Genomic DNA, 18328 nt, shown 5'->3' on the forward strand with positions numbered 1-18328 from the left:
CGTTCCACCAATAAACTATCTGCTGGCTAAAGGCAAACTTCCGGACATCTATCCTAAAACTGTCTTTCTTCAATTTGAATTTATGCCCTCTCAGGTGATTATTCTGAGCAAGAAGAACTCCATTAGAATTGAGTGTGCTGAAACCATTCAAGGCTTTATGCACCTCAAACAGATCACCTCGTAGAGCAACCCTGTGTTCCATTCACTAATCTTGTTGCCCTTCTCTGTACTCATTCCAACAGCTCTACATCCTTCTTAAAATTAGGCCTCGAGACCTGTATGTAGTACTCAAGGTGTGGCCCGACCATTGCCTTATACAAGGGGATAATCACCTCCTTATCCCTGCTAGAAAAATTCCTGTATATCATTGGTAAGACACCATGAGCTATTCTTGCAGACTGTCTGCACTGCTCAGAAAACTTCAATCTGCCTGCACAATTACTCCCAGGTCTTTTTCATTCTCCATTACTCTGAGTGTAGGACCACAGTTGGAATGTTACTTTGGGATTACTGCTACCCATATGCAGCACTTTGCATTTGTCAATGTTAAACTTCAGTTGCCACTTTTCAGAGCCCATCTGCCTAACTTCTCTAGATCCTTTTGCAGTAGCACACTCCTACTATAACACTATAACACACTCCTGCTCAGCATGTGTTATAGGTTATCATTTCTGATAGGCTATCAGAAATGGTGTTATACGCTATCATTTCTGATAGCCTATAACACACTCCTGCTCAGGATGTGTTATAGGCTATCAGAAATGATAGCGTATAACACCATTTTTGGTTTCCCAGTGCTTACTGAACATTGCACTGTCCATCTATGTCAACTGGATGCACTTCCTTAGATTTTGTGTTTAACTAACAGCATAAACCCCCTCCTCTCTTCCTATCCTTGTCTATTCTTTCTGTTCACATTGTACTCCCCATATTCATATTGTGCACTGCTTATATCTGTGTGACACAGTCTGTGATATCTCAACATTATCTGCCTTTGATATCCTAACTAGTACTTCAAATGCATCAAATATTCTTGCACCCTTTCTATTTAAGTGTATCTCATCTCTTTAGAAGCAGTCTCCTGTTAACAAGCACACACCATACTGAAAAAAATTCTACCCCACGAGCCTTGCTCTCTCGCTCTCTCTCTCGGGCCGAATTGATTGACAAGGCTCTCATCATATGCTCCCGCCTATCGCATTCTGGGCAGAATTGCATTCACTTTCAAATTTAGCCCTAACTCGCAACTTTTTTTTCAACATTTACCTGTACTTGTTTAGGAAATCTGCAGATTTCCTACTTTTAGTGTCAACGTGTAGAACAATAACACCATTTGTGCCCTTAAAAGATGTCTGCTCTACAATGTCATCCACTTTCAGCCCTTGCAGACATACCTTGGTCCTATTCCACCTATCTTTTTGCACAATATATTACCTGTTTCCCTGACAATAACTAGCTACTTTGGGACCAGTGTATTCTGCCTTCTGCTTTGGTCGAGTTGGGCAGCTCAGAGCTTGATGGTTCCCCCACTTTAATACCTTCAAGGTCATCCACCTGACTCTTCACTCTTAGACGCCAATCAGAATGCTGAGTTAGTGCCTAATTAAAGGATTTAAAAATAAATATTGAGTTGCCTATGCATTAGTACTCAGTCAGTTTGCACCTTTAATGTAACACAGTTACTCACATGGTAGCTATTAGAGGCTGTGGTTTTTTTTTTATATAAATTGGGGATTGATAAAGAGTACGTAAAATTTTAAGCCAAACAGACATGGTTTGTGCTAAGATGATGCCAAAACATGTCTCTCAAGCAATGGCTGAGGCAAGAACAGTTTGCAAATTTCAGTATTGATCCAAAGATGAAAAGGCAGAGCAAACAGTTTTCTAAGCATTAGCAAAGGCACATGATGCAAGAAAGCAAGCTTATATAGCATCAGCCAAAAAAACACCCTTATTTCACCCATCCACTCACTCCAAATGTTTGTCAAGTTCTGCCTTGAATCTATTTAAGTTATCAACTTCTACGACAGATGGGAGTTTGTTCCCCCCCGCTGGCTAAAGGCAAACTTCAGCACATCTATCCTACAACCATCTTTCCTCAGTTTGAATTTTATGTCCTCTCAGACAATTATTCTGAGCAAGAGGAAGAATCCCATCAGCATTGAGCATGCTCAAAGCATTCAAGGCTTTATACACCTCAATCAGATCACCTCACAGGTGCCTAGTCTCCAGACACTAATTTGCAAAACTTAAGCCTTACTTCGTAAGTGCAACCCTTTGTTCCATTCACTAATCTTGTTGCCCTTCTCTGTTCCAACAGCTCTACATCCTTAAAATTAGGCCTCCAGGCCTGTATACAGTACTCAAGGTGTGGCCTGACCATTGCCTTATACAAGGGGATAATCACCTTATCCCTGCTAGAAAAATTCCTGTATATCATTGACAAGACACCACGAGCTACTCTTGCAGACTGTCTGCACTGCTCAGAAAACTTCATATCTGCCTGCACAATCAGGTCGTCTATAAGTATCATTCAAGTGGCCATCTCACAAGGCATATTCTTCCACATGTAAAGCACTGCTACATATTACCCTTAACAGCATCAAGGGTTAGCTCTCTTCCAAGATTCTAATTTGCAAATATAGATGGACTGTTGGATGTAATCGAACAACTCTGCTTTTTGGCCTTCTCCACATAAAAGGTTACTTTTTTGTTTTTTTATTTTATTATTTTTTAGGCTGGTGCAGAATAAGCCATAGGCTTCCTTGCACCATGTGGCCATTGCTAATACTAATTACCCCCAGGTCCTTTTCATTCTCTACCACTGTCATTGTGATACCACAGAGTTTATACGTTACTCTGGGATTACTGCTTCCCATGTGTAGTACATTTGTCACCTCTCAGCCCTACTGCTCAACTTTTCTAGATCCTGTTGCAGCAGTGTACTGTCATTAGTGTCATTAACAACCCTGCCAATCTTCGTATTGTCTGAAAACTTGGACATTAAGCCTGATATACCATCATCAATATCATTTATAAATACAGAAAACAACAATGGACCCAACATTCAACCCTGAGGGACTCCACTAATAACATTAGTCCACGAAGAGCAGTGTCCATTGATTACCACTCTGTCTTCTCCCACTCAACCATCCCTTTATCCAAAGCAGCAATTTGCCTCCAATGCCACACTGCTCCAATTTGTGCAGCAGTGTTCCATGTGCAACAGTATCAAAGGCTTTTCTAAGATCCAAATATATGATATCAAAGTTATTCTTTGCATCCAGTTCTTTTGTGACTACATCATAGTATCCAATCAAATTAGTCAGACAAGACTTCCCCTTAACAAACCCATGTTGTGTCCGAGCTAAACTGAAGCCTTGTCTAGATCATCCTGGAATGCTTCTTTAACCAGTGCCTGCATTAATTTCCCTGGAATAAAAGTTAAACTAACAGGTCTAATTACCTGTCTCCCTTTGATCCTCCTTTGTGAATTGGGGTCACATTTGCACATCTCCAGTCCATGGGTACCTCCCTGAGTCCAGGGAAGCTCTCATAATTATGGCTAAGGGTTTGTTTACTTCCTTTGCCCCCTCCTTTAATATAACTGGATAGTTTCACCCACCCTACGTGCTTTTCTTGTGTTTATCTTCAACAATTTCTCCTCCACTTTACTCTCAGTTATTACAAAATTTTCTAGTTTACTGCCAGAGTTGAATACACATCCGGCATTCCCCTCCCTGAATAACTCCTCATGTGTGAATGTCGATACAAAATATTCATATAGTTTGTTAGCTACCTGAGCAGTATCATCAACAGTTGAACCATTGATATCAAGTGTACCAATCTAATTCATCCCCTTCCTTCTAGAGTTTACGTAAGTAAAGAACTCTTTGCTGTTTTTCTTTGCATCCTTTGCCAAAGATTTCTTGTAATCTGCCTTCGCCTGCCTAACCTCCTTTGTAACTTGGTTACAGACCAACTTATATCTACCATAGGCTTCTGTGTCACATGTTAATTTATATGTATTCCATGCATTTTTTTTCACTGTCACATGTCTAATTACCGTATTTTCCCCATGTATAAGACGCACCTTTTTTAGAAAAAATTGGGTTCTAAAAACTGGGTGCATCTTATTCAGTGGTTGTAGATTTTTTTACTTGAATTTCCCGCTTTTTCACACTTGTTGTCTTTGCGCTCATTGTTTCACACTTGTTACCGGTATATTAGGTTATGTTTTGCCACATTCTGCCCAGAAATGGCTCAGAAAAGATTTTCATACAGTGCTGAATTCATGTTAAAAGTGATCCAGTTTGCAAAAGTGAATGGAAATCGTGCTGATGAACGTAAGTTTGGTCCTCCTCCAACTGAGTAAACAATCTGAGACTGGCTACGGGAAGAAGAAGAAACCCTACTGAAAACGCCACAGCAGAAGAAGGCCATTAGAGGCAAGTCAGCAAAATGGCCTGATTTAGAGAGGGAACTGAAGATATGGATTGAGGAGCAAAGGGCAATTGGAATTCCGTCCACAAAGATGGTTCAGCATGTGAGGCAAGAAGAATTGCTGATTTCAAAGGAGGACAATTGGTGCTTCAGGTTCATGAAACAGAATGGACTAAGCATGCGTAGGAGAGACTTAACAGGAGATACTGCTTCTACAGGGATGGGATACACTTAAATAGAAAGGGTGCAAGAATATTTGCTGATGCTATCAAGGCAGTGTTAGGTGGGTCGGAAAACTGCTAGCTTGGGGGAAGACAAAGACCAATAGATTAACAGTAGCCACTGGCAGAGGTGAAAGTGATTCTTTCACTGCTTCTTTTGGAATGAGCAGAAGCCTGAAAAAACAAGATGCAGGATATTTCAGAGACTGCTGGGAGTCATTAATTGTAATTTTGGGGCACACATAATTACATTTATGGAGGCCATTATTTTATATAATAATGAAAGATTGCAGGGAAATAATTGAGCAGGTAGTCATTACATTACATTTTTCCTTCCCTCTTGTCTGGCAGGCTCTGTGCGCATAGCATTGTATATCTGTAGCTTCTGGGGGTGTAAGAAAGGTTGTTGCTTCAGACTAAAGCTTACATGTTTATTTTAACACCTATTTGCTGTTCTGCATATATTATATTCTTATTTCTTTTAATTGCTATACCATACATTTTATTTCTTTCATTTGATTTTATTTACTTTTAATATCTTATGCTCAATAGTTTTGTTTCTTTTATGGTTACAATATTCTTATCAATATGAATTGCACCTGATGCCCAAAGTCTCTTCTATTAATCCTAAATATTAGCCATGCATCTGGTGCAATGCTGAAGTTAAGTGCTGCAAGCTTATAATCAGAACTTCCATTCAGCTTGTCAAACCATGACCACTTATATTTATACTTATATTTACTAATTCATATTAAGTAAAATATATCAATATTTAATTATGGTGATATAAACTAATTGTTATTGGTAATAATGGCTATAAGTAGACTTGCTGTATTTCAGATAACCGACGTAACTCTAAGGTTGAAAGAAAGATGTCGGGAGGTCTGAATGTGTTGGCATTAAAAGAAGATGATGTGACGAAGTTCCTAGCATGTTCCACACACCTAGGAACAAATAACTTAGACTTTCAGATGGAACAATATGTTTTTAAGAGAAGGTCTGATGGTAGGTACTATATATTATACTTCATTTGCTTTCAAATTAATTCTGCATATGTAATTCATTTCTTGACATCAATGCAGTTTCTTTAAGCCATGACTGGGTGCACCAGTGATTATCACTAAAGTAATAATCCTTGGTAGTAATGTTAAGTGCCAAGAGAAAGCAAGAATGTTACCCGGGCATCATGGTGCATTTAATTTTTTTGTAGGTAATGAAATTAACCCAGAGATAATTTTTATCTCTACAAAAGGAGGAGGAGGAATCAACATAGTTGATGTTATCAATTACCTACAATTTGAATCTAACAATTTACATTCAGCTATCTAGAATTGTTAGATGCCGGATAATTAGTTTTTTTATGCAAAGATAAAAAAATAATCCAAAATATTATTCTCCAATAATACTGGAAGGAGCTGAAAAAGTTTATGAAAACCACAAATATGAAAGGTGTTAGAACCTGTAGTACTTAATACCATGCATGGGTTGCAAATTAAGATGATGAAAAAAAGGTATCTTGGCATCAATTGCTCAAAATTTTTCGCAGAAGACCACAGGAATACACTACGTATTGGGATTGGTAGGATGGAAAGAAATGTAGGATGATAGGAAATCAGCTTTATCTGTAGCTGAGGTGGCAATAGAACTGCCAGGTTTTAACAGAAGTGGGAGTACTGAGCAAAAGCTTTGCCAAGAGACCAGAATACTTAACTATCATTTGCACAAGAAGCAAGTTTTCTACTCTTAGCCTGTTCAAAAATCTACTATTAATAACTACTTTACAATTGTTGCAATCTACGAGACAGAAAATGAACCTCGAGATTTGGATGCAATCCGATTCCAACATGTAACATCCTTATCTTGAACAGCCTTAGCACGTTTATTGGAACACCAAGGTCTAGATAAAGGATGAGATCTTAAGGTGGAATACAGGTGACACCCGCTTAACGCCGATAATTCATTCCGGAAAAACAGTGCTAAGTGAATCCGCGCTAATCGAGCACCGCATTCCCATAAGGTAACATGTATTTGTGAGTCAATAATAAACGATAGTGAAAAGATGCACAAATGTCGGTCAAAATATTTAATATTCAAATATTTGTACCTATAAAATATTCTGCATTACATACGTATATAATTATGTGGTAACTGCTTACGTATCAAAATTAAACTTAAAATTCCAATTAAAATCATGAATTTAATTGATCTAAATTGATTTAATTTAATTGATGAATTTAATCAAGAAAAATGTCGATTTTGGGTTGAACTTTGGGCCTCTTCCAAATAAACTAAAAGGGGTATTAATTTTAAATTCCCCACAGCGTTATCACCCAACAATAAAGTCAACCAATCCTTTGCTGCTTTGAAACCTGACACTTTTTTCAATATGAAACTTCTTTTAGGCATTCGTTTCCACAAAAGTCCTGCTTCATCTATGTTAAAAACTTGTCTCTCTTCAATAATTTTAACAAGTTCTTTTTTGAAAGTTTCGTTTCGGCTCCTTAATCTGCACTTGCAACTTCTCCTTGGATTTTAAATCTATTCAACCAGCCCTTACTAGTTTTAAATGGTTCCACATTTTTTAAGGTGAGTTTTCTTCAGATATTGGCTAATCTCTCTCTCTCTCTCTCTCTCTCTCTCTCTCTCTCTCTCTCTCTCTCTCTCTCTCTCTCTCTCTCTCTCTCTCTCTTTTTTTTTATAATATTTAACTTAACTGAATTCTGCATTGGATATTATCTTCAATAAAATCCTAATAGCCGGCCTAGCCCTAGTTGCAATGGAAGAGCTATCTTTCTCACTGCTAAAATTAATTCTTTATTTTTTTTTTATAATTGTTCTTACAGTTAAACTTGCAAGTCCTAAATTATGGCACACATCCGCTTGTCTTTGACCGTAATCGATTCGCTTCAAAACATCTAATTTAATTTTCAAATTGAGTCTTTTTCTTACATTTATAGTCTTCGTACTGCACCCAGACATTGTTGCTTTTTCATTCTTATCCGCCATTATTAACTGGTTGCATTGGTTGCATTAATTACGGCACAATGTTCAAGAAAACTGTCCATTACGCACAATGTCTAATACTGTAATGAGTGATGACTAGACTTCGGATAAATGCATATAACACAAATATTACAAGCAATATACTTGATCATTTTTTAAAATGTTGATCTAGGAACTACATAACAAGTCACTGTACTGCAATTAAATTAGCGTGCGAGAAAATATCACTGAGCTTGGAAAATTTTCTCAAGCCAGCGTGGGAAATGTTTTAATGCTGTTTTGATATTCATTTTCAAGCTAATAGACTCCATCAAATGAAACAATTTCATTAAATATGCCAAAAATGCAAATCTGTAAAAGAGCGTTATAGTGGTTAGTGACAGTGTTATAGTCAGATACGGGTTATAATATAAGAACAGCGTTATAGCGAATCAGCTTAAAGTGAACCATGTTATAACGGGGGCCTGCTGTATAGGATTTCATCCCTACAAGAAATTGAAATCTTTGTGTTCCCATTTTCCATTTTCGTAATGCAAAACAGTACAAGGTTCAGAATGGCTTCAGTGGAGAAGAGACCATCGCTAAGTTGTGATCCAAGTTGCCCAGAGGGCCAACTCACCTCAATCATGTACATGGAAGGGTTGTTGTTTGTGAGAAAAAGATCAAGTTTTGGCTTTGTGGAGGATTGTTTGGGATTCTTGTAGGTAAATGAAAAATCTGAGGTCATTAATGCAATTACTGACCTCAGTGTAGTCAGTAATTGCAAATCTCACCACCTTACCAGTTGGGTCCATTTTACTAGAAAACTGAAACCAGCTGGAGTTGTGTACATTAAAAATCACTGAAGAAATTACCTCACTGTTAGGAAAGTTGGACTGGGGAAAATCTAGCTTCAAATACAGTAATTCAAATAGTTCCAAGTGATTATACAGAATTGGTAGTTTTTTTTTTATGAGAACCCCAAACACGAGAGGTATTATAACCTATAGTACTTAGTACCGTGCTTGGGTTGGAGGTTGAGAAGACGAAAGAAGATATTTGTTGATATTGGACTTGAACTTCTGTAGATTGTAATTTTCAGGAAATACGTATGAAGGAAGGTTGTTCCAGAAAACGGCAGTTGAATGAATAAATGAGGAAGATGAAAAGTTGGTTCTGTGGGTTTGAAGTTGGACAGTAAATGGATGTTGGCTGGTGGCGGCACGTGTTCGGACTGTTTTGAAAGAGAGAGCGGGAATTATAGAAGCCAATTCAGAAGAACAGTGCCCATGGAAGTATCTGTAGAAGAGGCATGCAGCAGAAACAGTGCATATATGAGAAAGCGAATGGAGAGACTCTGTTAGAGATGAATCATTAATTAACCTAACTGCCCTCTTCTGAATGGAATCAAGAAGCCTGAGAGAGGTTTTGGGGGCACAGCCCCAGATGTGGGAACAATATTCCATGGCAGGGCGAATTTGCGATTTATACAGAGTGAGCAGCTGTTTGGAAGAAAAGTAACGCCGAGAGCGAAAGAGAAAACCAAGTTTTTTAGATGCAGAGGAAGCAATATTTGTAATGTGCTTGTGCCAAGAGAGATTAGAAGTCGGGGTAATCCCCAAAAGAGATATATCATTTTGCCTAGAAATCGGAGTGTCACTAAAGATAAGCATAGGAGCAGAAGAATCCTTTTTGCGAGATATAAGACAAGACTGAGTTTTAGAAGAGTTGAAATCAACTAAGTTGTCTTTGCCCCACTGGAGAATTACCTGAAGATCGGCATTTAGGGAATTGGCAGCAGATTTTCGAGAACTTGAAGCTGATTGAGCTGGACAAGGTTTCTCAAAATGGAAAGTTGAATGCAATGTGCTATCATCGGCAAAACTATGGATAGGATTTCCAGTCAATGGAAGAAGGTCATTGATATACAAGAGGAAAAGAGTGGGGGAAAGAACTGAACCTTGGGGGACACCGGCATTAGTGGAGAAGTTAGAAGACAGAGAGCCATCTACCCTCACCCTCAGTGAGCGATCAGAGAGAAAACTGGATAACCAATTACTAAAAACAGTTGGCAAACCATAAGATGGAAGCTTGTTTAGAAGACCTTTATGCCAAACACGATCAAAAGCCTTTGAGATGTCAAGAGCAACTACTTGTGTTTCACCGAACCTTTCCATTGAATTAGTCCATAAATGGGTAACGTAAGCCAGAATATCACCAGTGGATCGACACTGACGGAATCCATACTGGCGATCGTTGATCAGACGGAAGGTTTCTAGGTAGTTTAAGAGTTGGCGGTTAATTGATTTCTCCATTACTTTAGAAAGAGTAGAAGTAATTGCAATGGGACGATAATTGGATGGGAGGGATTTGTCACCCTTTTTAGGAACTGGCTGGATATGAGCAAATTTCCAAGCAGAAGGAAAAACACCTTTGGAATAAGAAAGTGAAAAAAGGCGGCAAAGAATAGGAGTAAGTTCAGGAGCACAGGTTTTGAGAACAAGTGGAGAAATACCATCCGGACCTGGAGCTTTCTTAGCATCAAGGTTCATCAAAATCCTTCTGATATCCTTTTGACGGAAGACCACAGGAGGCATTGAATGGAGCGTGTTAGGAATGGTGGGAGGTGTTTTACCAAGATCATTAATACATGAGCTCAAAGAAAAATGGGATGCTAGCAGGTCAGCTTTATCCTTGGCTAAAGTGACAACAGAACCATCTGGTTTGGGACAGAGGTGGGAGCAGAGATGAGCAAAAGTTGCGGCCATTAGCTTTGGCAAGAGACCAGAATGCTCGGCTACCATTAGGGCAAGAAGCAAGTTTCCTACTCTTAGCCTCTTCAAACTCTAGTTTGGACTGATTAATAACTGCTTTACAATTGTTGCGAGCTTTGTGTAGGCAGAAAATGAAACTGAAGAATTGGAAACAACCCAATTACGATATGCAACGTTCTTCTGTTGGACAGCCTTAGCACATTTATTGGAAAACCAAGGTTTAGATAAAGGACGAGATTTTAAAGTGGAGTGTGGGATAAAGGATTCCATTCCTGCAAGAATAATTTCACTGACACGATCTGAGCAAACATTGACATCAGAAGTTTTGAAACAGTAATCAGACCAAGGAAAAGAAGAAAAGAAGTCTCGCAGGTCATCCCATTTTGCATTCTTGTAATGCCAAACAATACGAGGTTGGAATAGCCATGAGATAAAGGTTCCATTGAGAAGAGGCAATCACCAAGTTGTGGTCTGAAGTGCCTAAAGGACCTCTCACTTCAACCTTGTACTTAGAAGGGTTGTTTGTGAGAAAAAGATCAAGCGTATTGGCTGTATGATTAGGATTGTCCGGTATTCTTGTAGGTAAATGAACAATCTGTGCTAGGTCATTAGTAATTGCAAAAGCCTCAGCATCTCGACCTGCTGGGTCGGTGTGACTAGAAAACGGAAGCCAACTGGAGTTGTGAACGTTAAAATCACCAAGGAAAATTACCTCACTGTTAGGAAAGTTGGACTGGAGAAAGTCAAGTTGCAAGAGAGGAAGTCAAAGAGCTCCAAGTGATTAGTGGAGTTGGGAGAACGGTAGAGACAACAGATGAATTTTACACAATGAGGTAGAGAGATTTTAAGCCAGAGAAGATCAAAGAGAGGAGATTCCAAATTGCCAAGTCTCTGACAGGGAATATCAGAACGGACATATGTACAAGTACCACCTTTGAGGCGAAAGGAATCATAAAGCAAATAATTTGGACATCTGAGATGAGCAGATAGTTGAATCAACTGATAACTGAGATTCAGTCAGAAAAAGTACATGGGGTTTGGAAGACTGCAAGTGGAAATGGACATCGTTGAGATTAGAATTGAGACCACGTATATTTGTGAAATGAATTAGGAAGTCCTTGGGAGGTTTAGATCTTTTCGCAGATAAGCTTGCTCTATTATTTTGACAATTCATGGTGTATTCAATAGTAAGAAAAAGTGGGTGGGACATGCTGTATGAAGTAATGAAATTTTTGGATATGGCGTACATGTGGTAAGAATATACCCAGATCCTTGATATAACGTGGCCTCGACAATGCTCCCCGCATACACACTACTCGGACTCCGTCCAGTCACTATCTGGCAGAGTAGAGGTAGCAAGATTATACACTAGCTGATCCGGAAGCTTCCTAGAGAGTTGCCAATAGGTTCAGTCCGGTGTACTAACTAGCGGCCGGCCTGCGAACACCGTTTTAGAGCTGTACCCTCGAAATGTAAGGAATATTGGATCTCCCCCACGACATTCATCATAACCTCAAAAATCATCAATCATACTGCATGATGGAAGAGATAGGGAAGGGTTGGCCGGAACTTAGCTCTAGAGACTAAACATGGGTTCCACCACTTCAAGCCTCCAATAAGCAAAGTGGTGGTATTTCACCGGTTGATGAGAGTCATCTACCACCTAGTACTGCCTGGTAACATAGAGGGGCGGCGTTCCTCCATGTGGTGTGGGCGCCACACCTCGACCCCTGCTTACGTTGGTTCACACCTGGGTGGTCACCCACCATGTACTTGTGCATGAAGGTTATACCCAGGATTACTAACAGTCCCACCATCGTGAAGGTGCAAGCAGAGGATTTGGCTGTCATAGACCGTCCGGACTTCGCCGAAATTGGGTCCACTTGACTTGAGTGTCACCCGAATATCAGTTCCATCAGCGTTTTAGACTCCCAGGTAGCAAGAACAGCTTGTCTGGCATATCTGAGAGAATGTCTGTGACAACCTCAAGGACCAAGGTAGTTTGATAGAGGCAACAGATTAATTTGACAGAATGGAGTAAAGAGATTTTAAGCCAGAGAAGATTGAACAGAAGAGATTCCAAATTACTTAGTCTCTGACAGGGAATACAAGAGCCGACATATGCACATTTACAGCAATAGGAATTGTACGGGAAATAATTAGGACTACTGGAGTCACCAGTGGTTGAATCAACCAATAATTGAGATTCTGTTAGAAGTGGAGATTGGCAGACTAAGTGAAAATCGACATCATTGTAACTGGAACTGAGATTGCTTATATTTGTGAAATGAACAAGGAATTGTTTGGAATGTTTGGTTCATTTTGAAGAATGTGTACTATTAGTTGTACTCTTCATGACATATTCAGTAATAAGGAATGGTTGGGGGTGCGTGGAGACACATTGTACAAAGTATTAAAATTTTTAAATATGGCATATAACACAGCAAGAGTATACCAAGCTCTTTGACATCACCTGGCCTCAAATTTTATATTATATACATTATTACTATTTCATATTAAGTACAGAAATTTTTAATACTACCACTATTTTCTTATGCAGAGTAGTGGTACAGGGTACCTATACATAATCTACTATGAAATAATGTAATATAAAGTGCATTTGATTGCATGGTGCTTTCTATATCTATGCATTAATTAAAAATAGTAATAAGTGTTTATTTGAGGTTTATTTTTTTTTTAAGGGGTTTATTTGATCAATCTAAAAAAAACATGGGAAAAATTGCTGTTGGCTGCTCGAGCTATTGTGGCTATAGAGAATCCTGCTGATGTGTGCGTCATCTCAGCAAGGCCCTATGGGCAGCGTGCTGTTTTGAAGTTTGCTGCTGCTACCGGAGCTACTCCCATAGCTGGGCGATTTACTCCTGGCACATTCACTAACCAGATTCAAGCTGCATTTAGAGAACCACGTCTCTTGGTAGTTACTGATCCTAGAGTTGATCACCAGCCTTTGACAGAAGCATCTTATGTCAACATACCTGTCATTGCTTTTTGCAACACTGACTCTCCTTTGAGATATGTGGATATTGCTATTCCATGCAATAATAAAGTAAGCTGATTTTTTTTATTCAATTCTTTATTAAAGAAATATTACTTAATAACCTGCTTATTTAGCTTCTGTACTGTTTTCTTTAAATTGTGTTTTCTCCATTAATTAAGTGTGTCTGTGCGTGTAAGCAGATGTTGTTATTTTGGTTTTTAGGAGCATTAGCAACTAAGGCCATATTGCTCCGGGATATGCGGTGGTCATTCCCTGACCTTTCCGTATCCTCCGTATTTGGTGGTGACGGGCTCGAACCCCGGTCTAATCAAGAAGCGTGTGCAACGCACTGCTGCTCCTTCCCACCTGGCTACGGAGGCGCCTCGCGTGTAAGCAGAGTTATAATAATTAAGTGAGAGAAAAAAAAAATGTATAGTGTATATTTATCTAGTTCTACCTTAGATCATCCTAGAACAAAGGTATTTCAAGAAAAATACTACTTTGCACTGTTTGTAGCTGAAAGAAAATGTGTGAAAATTAAAAAAAATTGTATTGCAGCTAAACTGAAGAGTTCTGAGAGAGAGAGCTGTGCTGCTAGTGGCATTTAAGAAGAACTTAGAACAACAAGGTAGTATTTTGTTGTTGATTTGCATTCTTCACAAGATGATAAAAATCATACTTCTATCCAAACCAAGTTAAGAATTTTAAATCCAAGACATCTCTTTTAAAACTTATACCTGATTATTAAAATTGTTTCTGAATATGAGGTGTGGCCATTGAGATTGTTGCAATAAAATAAGTATAATGAAATATTTTATACCTTACAAGTAATCCCCTTTAAAATAATTGCCTTGAGCTTGAACACCTGTTCCACACGTTTCTTCCAAGTAGAAACATTTCTGGAAATGATCTTCTGTAAGCCCTTTTAACACTGGGGTTTTTTTCTGAATGGCTTAAGTATACTTTTCATCAGTTTAGAGGAGAGAAAAAAGTCACAGGGGCAACAGGGCTAGGTCTGGCAAACAGAGCACAATGTGTGTGCTGGAGCAGTGTCTTGGAGCATCCAACTATCCTTCCATGATTCAGGTCTCTGAATTTTTTTCGCACAGCCTTGTCAGAGCTTCAGTGTAGTGTGCTTGATTGACAATGATTTGGTGGGACATATTCAGCTGTAATAATTCCTTTAATATTGAAGGAAACAAGAATCATGGTTTTCGTTTTTGACTTTTTTTTTTGGTCTGGGAATTGTTTTGACTTCTGTTGCACCGACTGTCTTATAGTCTGGGTTGTACTGGAACAGCCAACTTTCATTGCAAGTAATTACACAAAGTCTGGGTCATCTTCACAAACTTAGCATCCTCATTCTTTGATCTTCATTCAAAATTTTTGATACCATCTTGGCACACACCTTTTTGATGCCTAAATTTTCAGTTAAAATTTGTCTGTTTCTTTGTTCATACTAAGTTCTGATGCACCCATTCTAATGCTTAAACAACAACCAGTTCTAATCAGTCCTTACCCAGTCAACATATTCAGTTTTCATGGATACCAGATATCCTGGTTAGTCATCATCTTTATTCTCTCTTCCTTCTAAAAATCTTTTATAACATTCAATCATGCAAGCTATTGACACAGTATCTTCCACATGAACTTGGAGGAAAAAAACTCAACTTACAGTTCCGTTAAAAATTTGAGGTTGATTCATTGGATTCTTTTGTGTGCCGTTTTTCCAGCAAACTGCAAAAACACAAGGTAATGAAAACCTGTTTCACTGCAAAGCAGATAAATGTTTGAATGTGACTTGGCAGACAACTAGGCAAAGGTTTAAGGTCAACTGTCCTGCCTTTGCTTCACATGTGGTGTTTGGGGTATATGGAGTTTATGTATGGAGTCTGCACAGTCTCATTATTTAATAGCCACATCTTGTATTACCAAAGTTGATCTTCCCCAGTTCTGCCTCTGATCTTGCATATTTTTAATCTGATTAATTAACAGTAAGGATTAAACTTTTATACTAATAGGAAGAAATTACTGAAATTTCAGTGGTCACTCTCGCAGCCACAACTTTTAGCACAATGGTGAAAAAAAAAAAAAGGTAAAGTGCAGCCATCATCATCACTGCAGGATGGAAGGCTCCTCAACAATTCATGCTGAGGGAATGGACCATAATCTGCCACGCTGGTCAAGTGCGGGTTGGCAGATCGACCGTATTCAGCATTCAGGGGCTTGAATCCCGGTCTACTCAAAGAGCGTGTGCTACTGCACTCCCGCTCCTGACCACTCGGCTACGGAGGCCTTAGCACAAGGGTATGGTAGCAAAAATCCATTGTTGCTTGAAAGGGATTTCAAGAAGAGCCATTGTCCAGTTCTGCTTAGCATTAATACAATTTATTTATTATAATTAGTTTATAACAGTTGTCTTTATGAAAAGAACTATAATATTGAATGTTGATCATTTTATTCTATAATTAAGCTTTTTTCTTTTTGATGTCAAATTGAGATTGAAAAGGGAGATAAGCTTTGATTGTGTTTGCTATTTAACAAAAATAACTCAGTGTAGCTTAGTAAGAATATCATCTTTTACAAGAGGTCCAAGTGTCTTTTGGCAATTGCTTCCCTGCCCAATAAACAAAGATAAGTCAGTGAACAAGAGATTCTGCAGTAGCAATTTCCATCAGCAGCCATGTGACACAATTACCACAGACCCACCAATCAACACATATGCACACAGGGAGAACTTGGACCACCTATGGCAGGAGTGGGCAACCTTTTTTGAATAAAAGGCCATATTCATTTTCGGAAATAGTGGAAAGGCCGCACCGATCCTTCGAACCACTACTTACGAAGTAAAACATACTTTATCAGTGTTAAATTTTATTACATATAATTATGCTTACCCAAAGCCAGTAGTTCCTCGTAACAATGAAAATCTTCAGTTATAGCATGAATAAAATATAATATTTGAGCAGAGTCATTTCTATCAGTGGTTTCATCTAACGCTATTGAAAAAATATACATCTTTAGAGTGAATTGTTACCTGAAGTTGTTCTCCTACATTCTGAGCTAATTCATGTTGTCTATTAGTTAGTTTTTCTTGAGAGAGGTGATTGTTTGTATTTGTAAACTTTTTCCAGATCTAAACATCCTACTGCTTCAACAATACATTCTTTTATCATTTCTATGTCACAAAATGGTTTGCTTTTTTTCCAAGTACATGCGCTATTTTGTATTTTTATTTTTATTTTTTTTGGTAGTTGTTGGCGCATCAGCTTCTGTGGCCATAATGCACCTCCCAAGGTTTTTGCAGTACTTTGATCCAAGCCCGAGGCGGGATTCAAACCTGCAACCTTTGGGTTGACCCACTTGACTAGCCCGGTCGCCACTATTTTGTATGTAACGTCGGTTGCAGACGTTCCTTGCTTAATAAAAGCACCAAAAGCCTTTTCTGGTGCTGTTTTTCTTTCTTCATTTTTTGAAATGCAGATTTACGAGCTTCTCCTTCTAATTTTACACATTTATGGTCCTTGTGAAATATGTTCATAATGTAAACAATGAATTTGCATAAAGGGCAATCGTGGTGATATCAAACGTTACAACATGCAGTGGAGGTAAATCAGTAGGATATGTTGGATATATAAATCCATTTGACATGGCCATAGTTGGTATCCGTCCCTCTTTTAACGAAGTATGTATGTTGATTTGCATTGTATTTTTTTTAATGTTGTTAGTGCTCTATTACATATCAAACAAGTGTTTAGTGCTGTATTACATATCAAACAAACCATTTTGTCTTTCACAGAAATAAGAAAATACTGCATCTCCCAATCTTCTTTAAATGTGGTTTTCTTCATTAAACTTCCTTTTAACTTTTTTGGACATGATGGGTAATCTAAAAATTAAGCAATTGTTGAAATCAAAACATAAGAAATTACAGGATTACAAAATTCAAGACAAGAATACATATTCACAGTTACCAATATGCACATAAAAGCAACCGATAAAAAATCACGATGTCACAATTTAAATTTTAAAATAAAAAAACTATTTTCGTCAAATTATTAACTCTTAAAATATTTTTTTTATTTTAACAAACTTAACAGAGGATTAGAATTTTTCTTTTATTAAATAGCTTTCATTTTGTGGTACATAAAAATGATTTTTAAATAAATAGAAAAGGTTAACCATGATATATTTTACTTTTTAGATCAAAAAATTTGTATTTTCTTTTTTAATTATCTGAATAATGTTTCCATATTGTGAAAAAAATAGAGCTTTTTATTATTAAAACGTTTTGAATATTTAATTTTAAAAAATATTAGTTTAAAAGTAGTAGGATTATTTAATGATTTTATTTCATCTTTGTGTGACAAAGGCCGCACGTAAGATCTTAGAAGGCCACAGGTTGCCCACCACTGACCTATGGCAACCCATGCAAACAATTTCATTTCAAATGGCTGAAAATGAGACTTGGGCAAATAAACTGTTTTACAATGTGATCTTCTCCACATTATGGTGAAATGCATTTTCCCTTGCATGAAATCTTCACTCATATACAGTACCTAAACCACAAAGAAATTTTCTGAATCTTTTCTCTTCCATGTACTTTGTTGTTGATTGACACATCCTTTGTACTGTTTTAAAATTTGCAATTAAAAATGGAAATTGCTACTGCAGGAGCACTTGTTCACTAACTTATCTTTGTTTATTGGGCAGGGGAAAGCAATTGCCAGTGAGTGTTGATTGACACTCATCCTTTTTACTTTAAAATTTGCAATAAAAAAAAAAAAAAAGTGAACAGAAAGTGTGGATTTGATTGTAAAAGATCAGTTATGGCTGCCAAATTAAACTTAAGCAATATGTCTCAAAGGGAGACAGTAAAATTAGGAGTACTTCAGGCATCTTTATTAAAA

At 37.9% G+C, this 18328-nt stretch overlaps 1 protein-coding gene across 1 annotated transcript in view; it reads left to right on the forward strand.

Moving 5' to 3' along the window:
* LOC150076646 (small ribosomal subunit protein uS2-like) overlaps positions 1 to 18328 on the forward strand; it is a 59403-nt gene that overhangs the window by 5372 nt on the left and 35703 nt on the right. Inside the window, exons 2-3 of the mRNA XM_090386962.1 lie at positions 5505 to 5669; positions 13123 to 13487. Coding sequence (XP_090243088.1) covers positions 5537 to 5669; positions 13123 to 13487 — 498 coding nt within the window. The 5' untranslated portion in view covers positions 5505 to 5536. The remainder of the gene's footprint in view (positions 1 to 5504; positions 5670 to 13122; positions 13488 to 18328) is intronic.

This window comes from Mastigoproctus giganteus, chromosome 12 (genome assembly GCF_048544385.1).
Source record: "Mastigoproctus giganteus isolate SK-2022 chromosome 12, ASM4854438v1, whole genome shotgun sequence".
NCBI lineage: Eukaryota > Metazoa > Arthropoda > Arachnida > Uropygi > Thelyphonidae > Mastigoproctus > Mastigoproctus giganteus.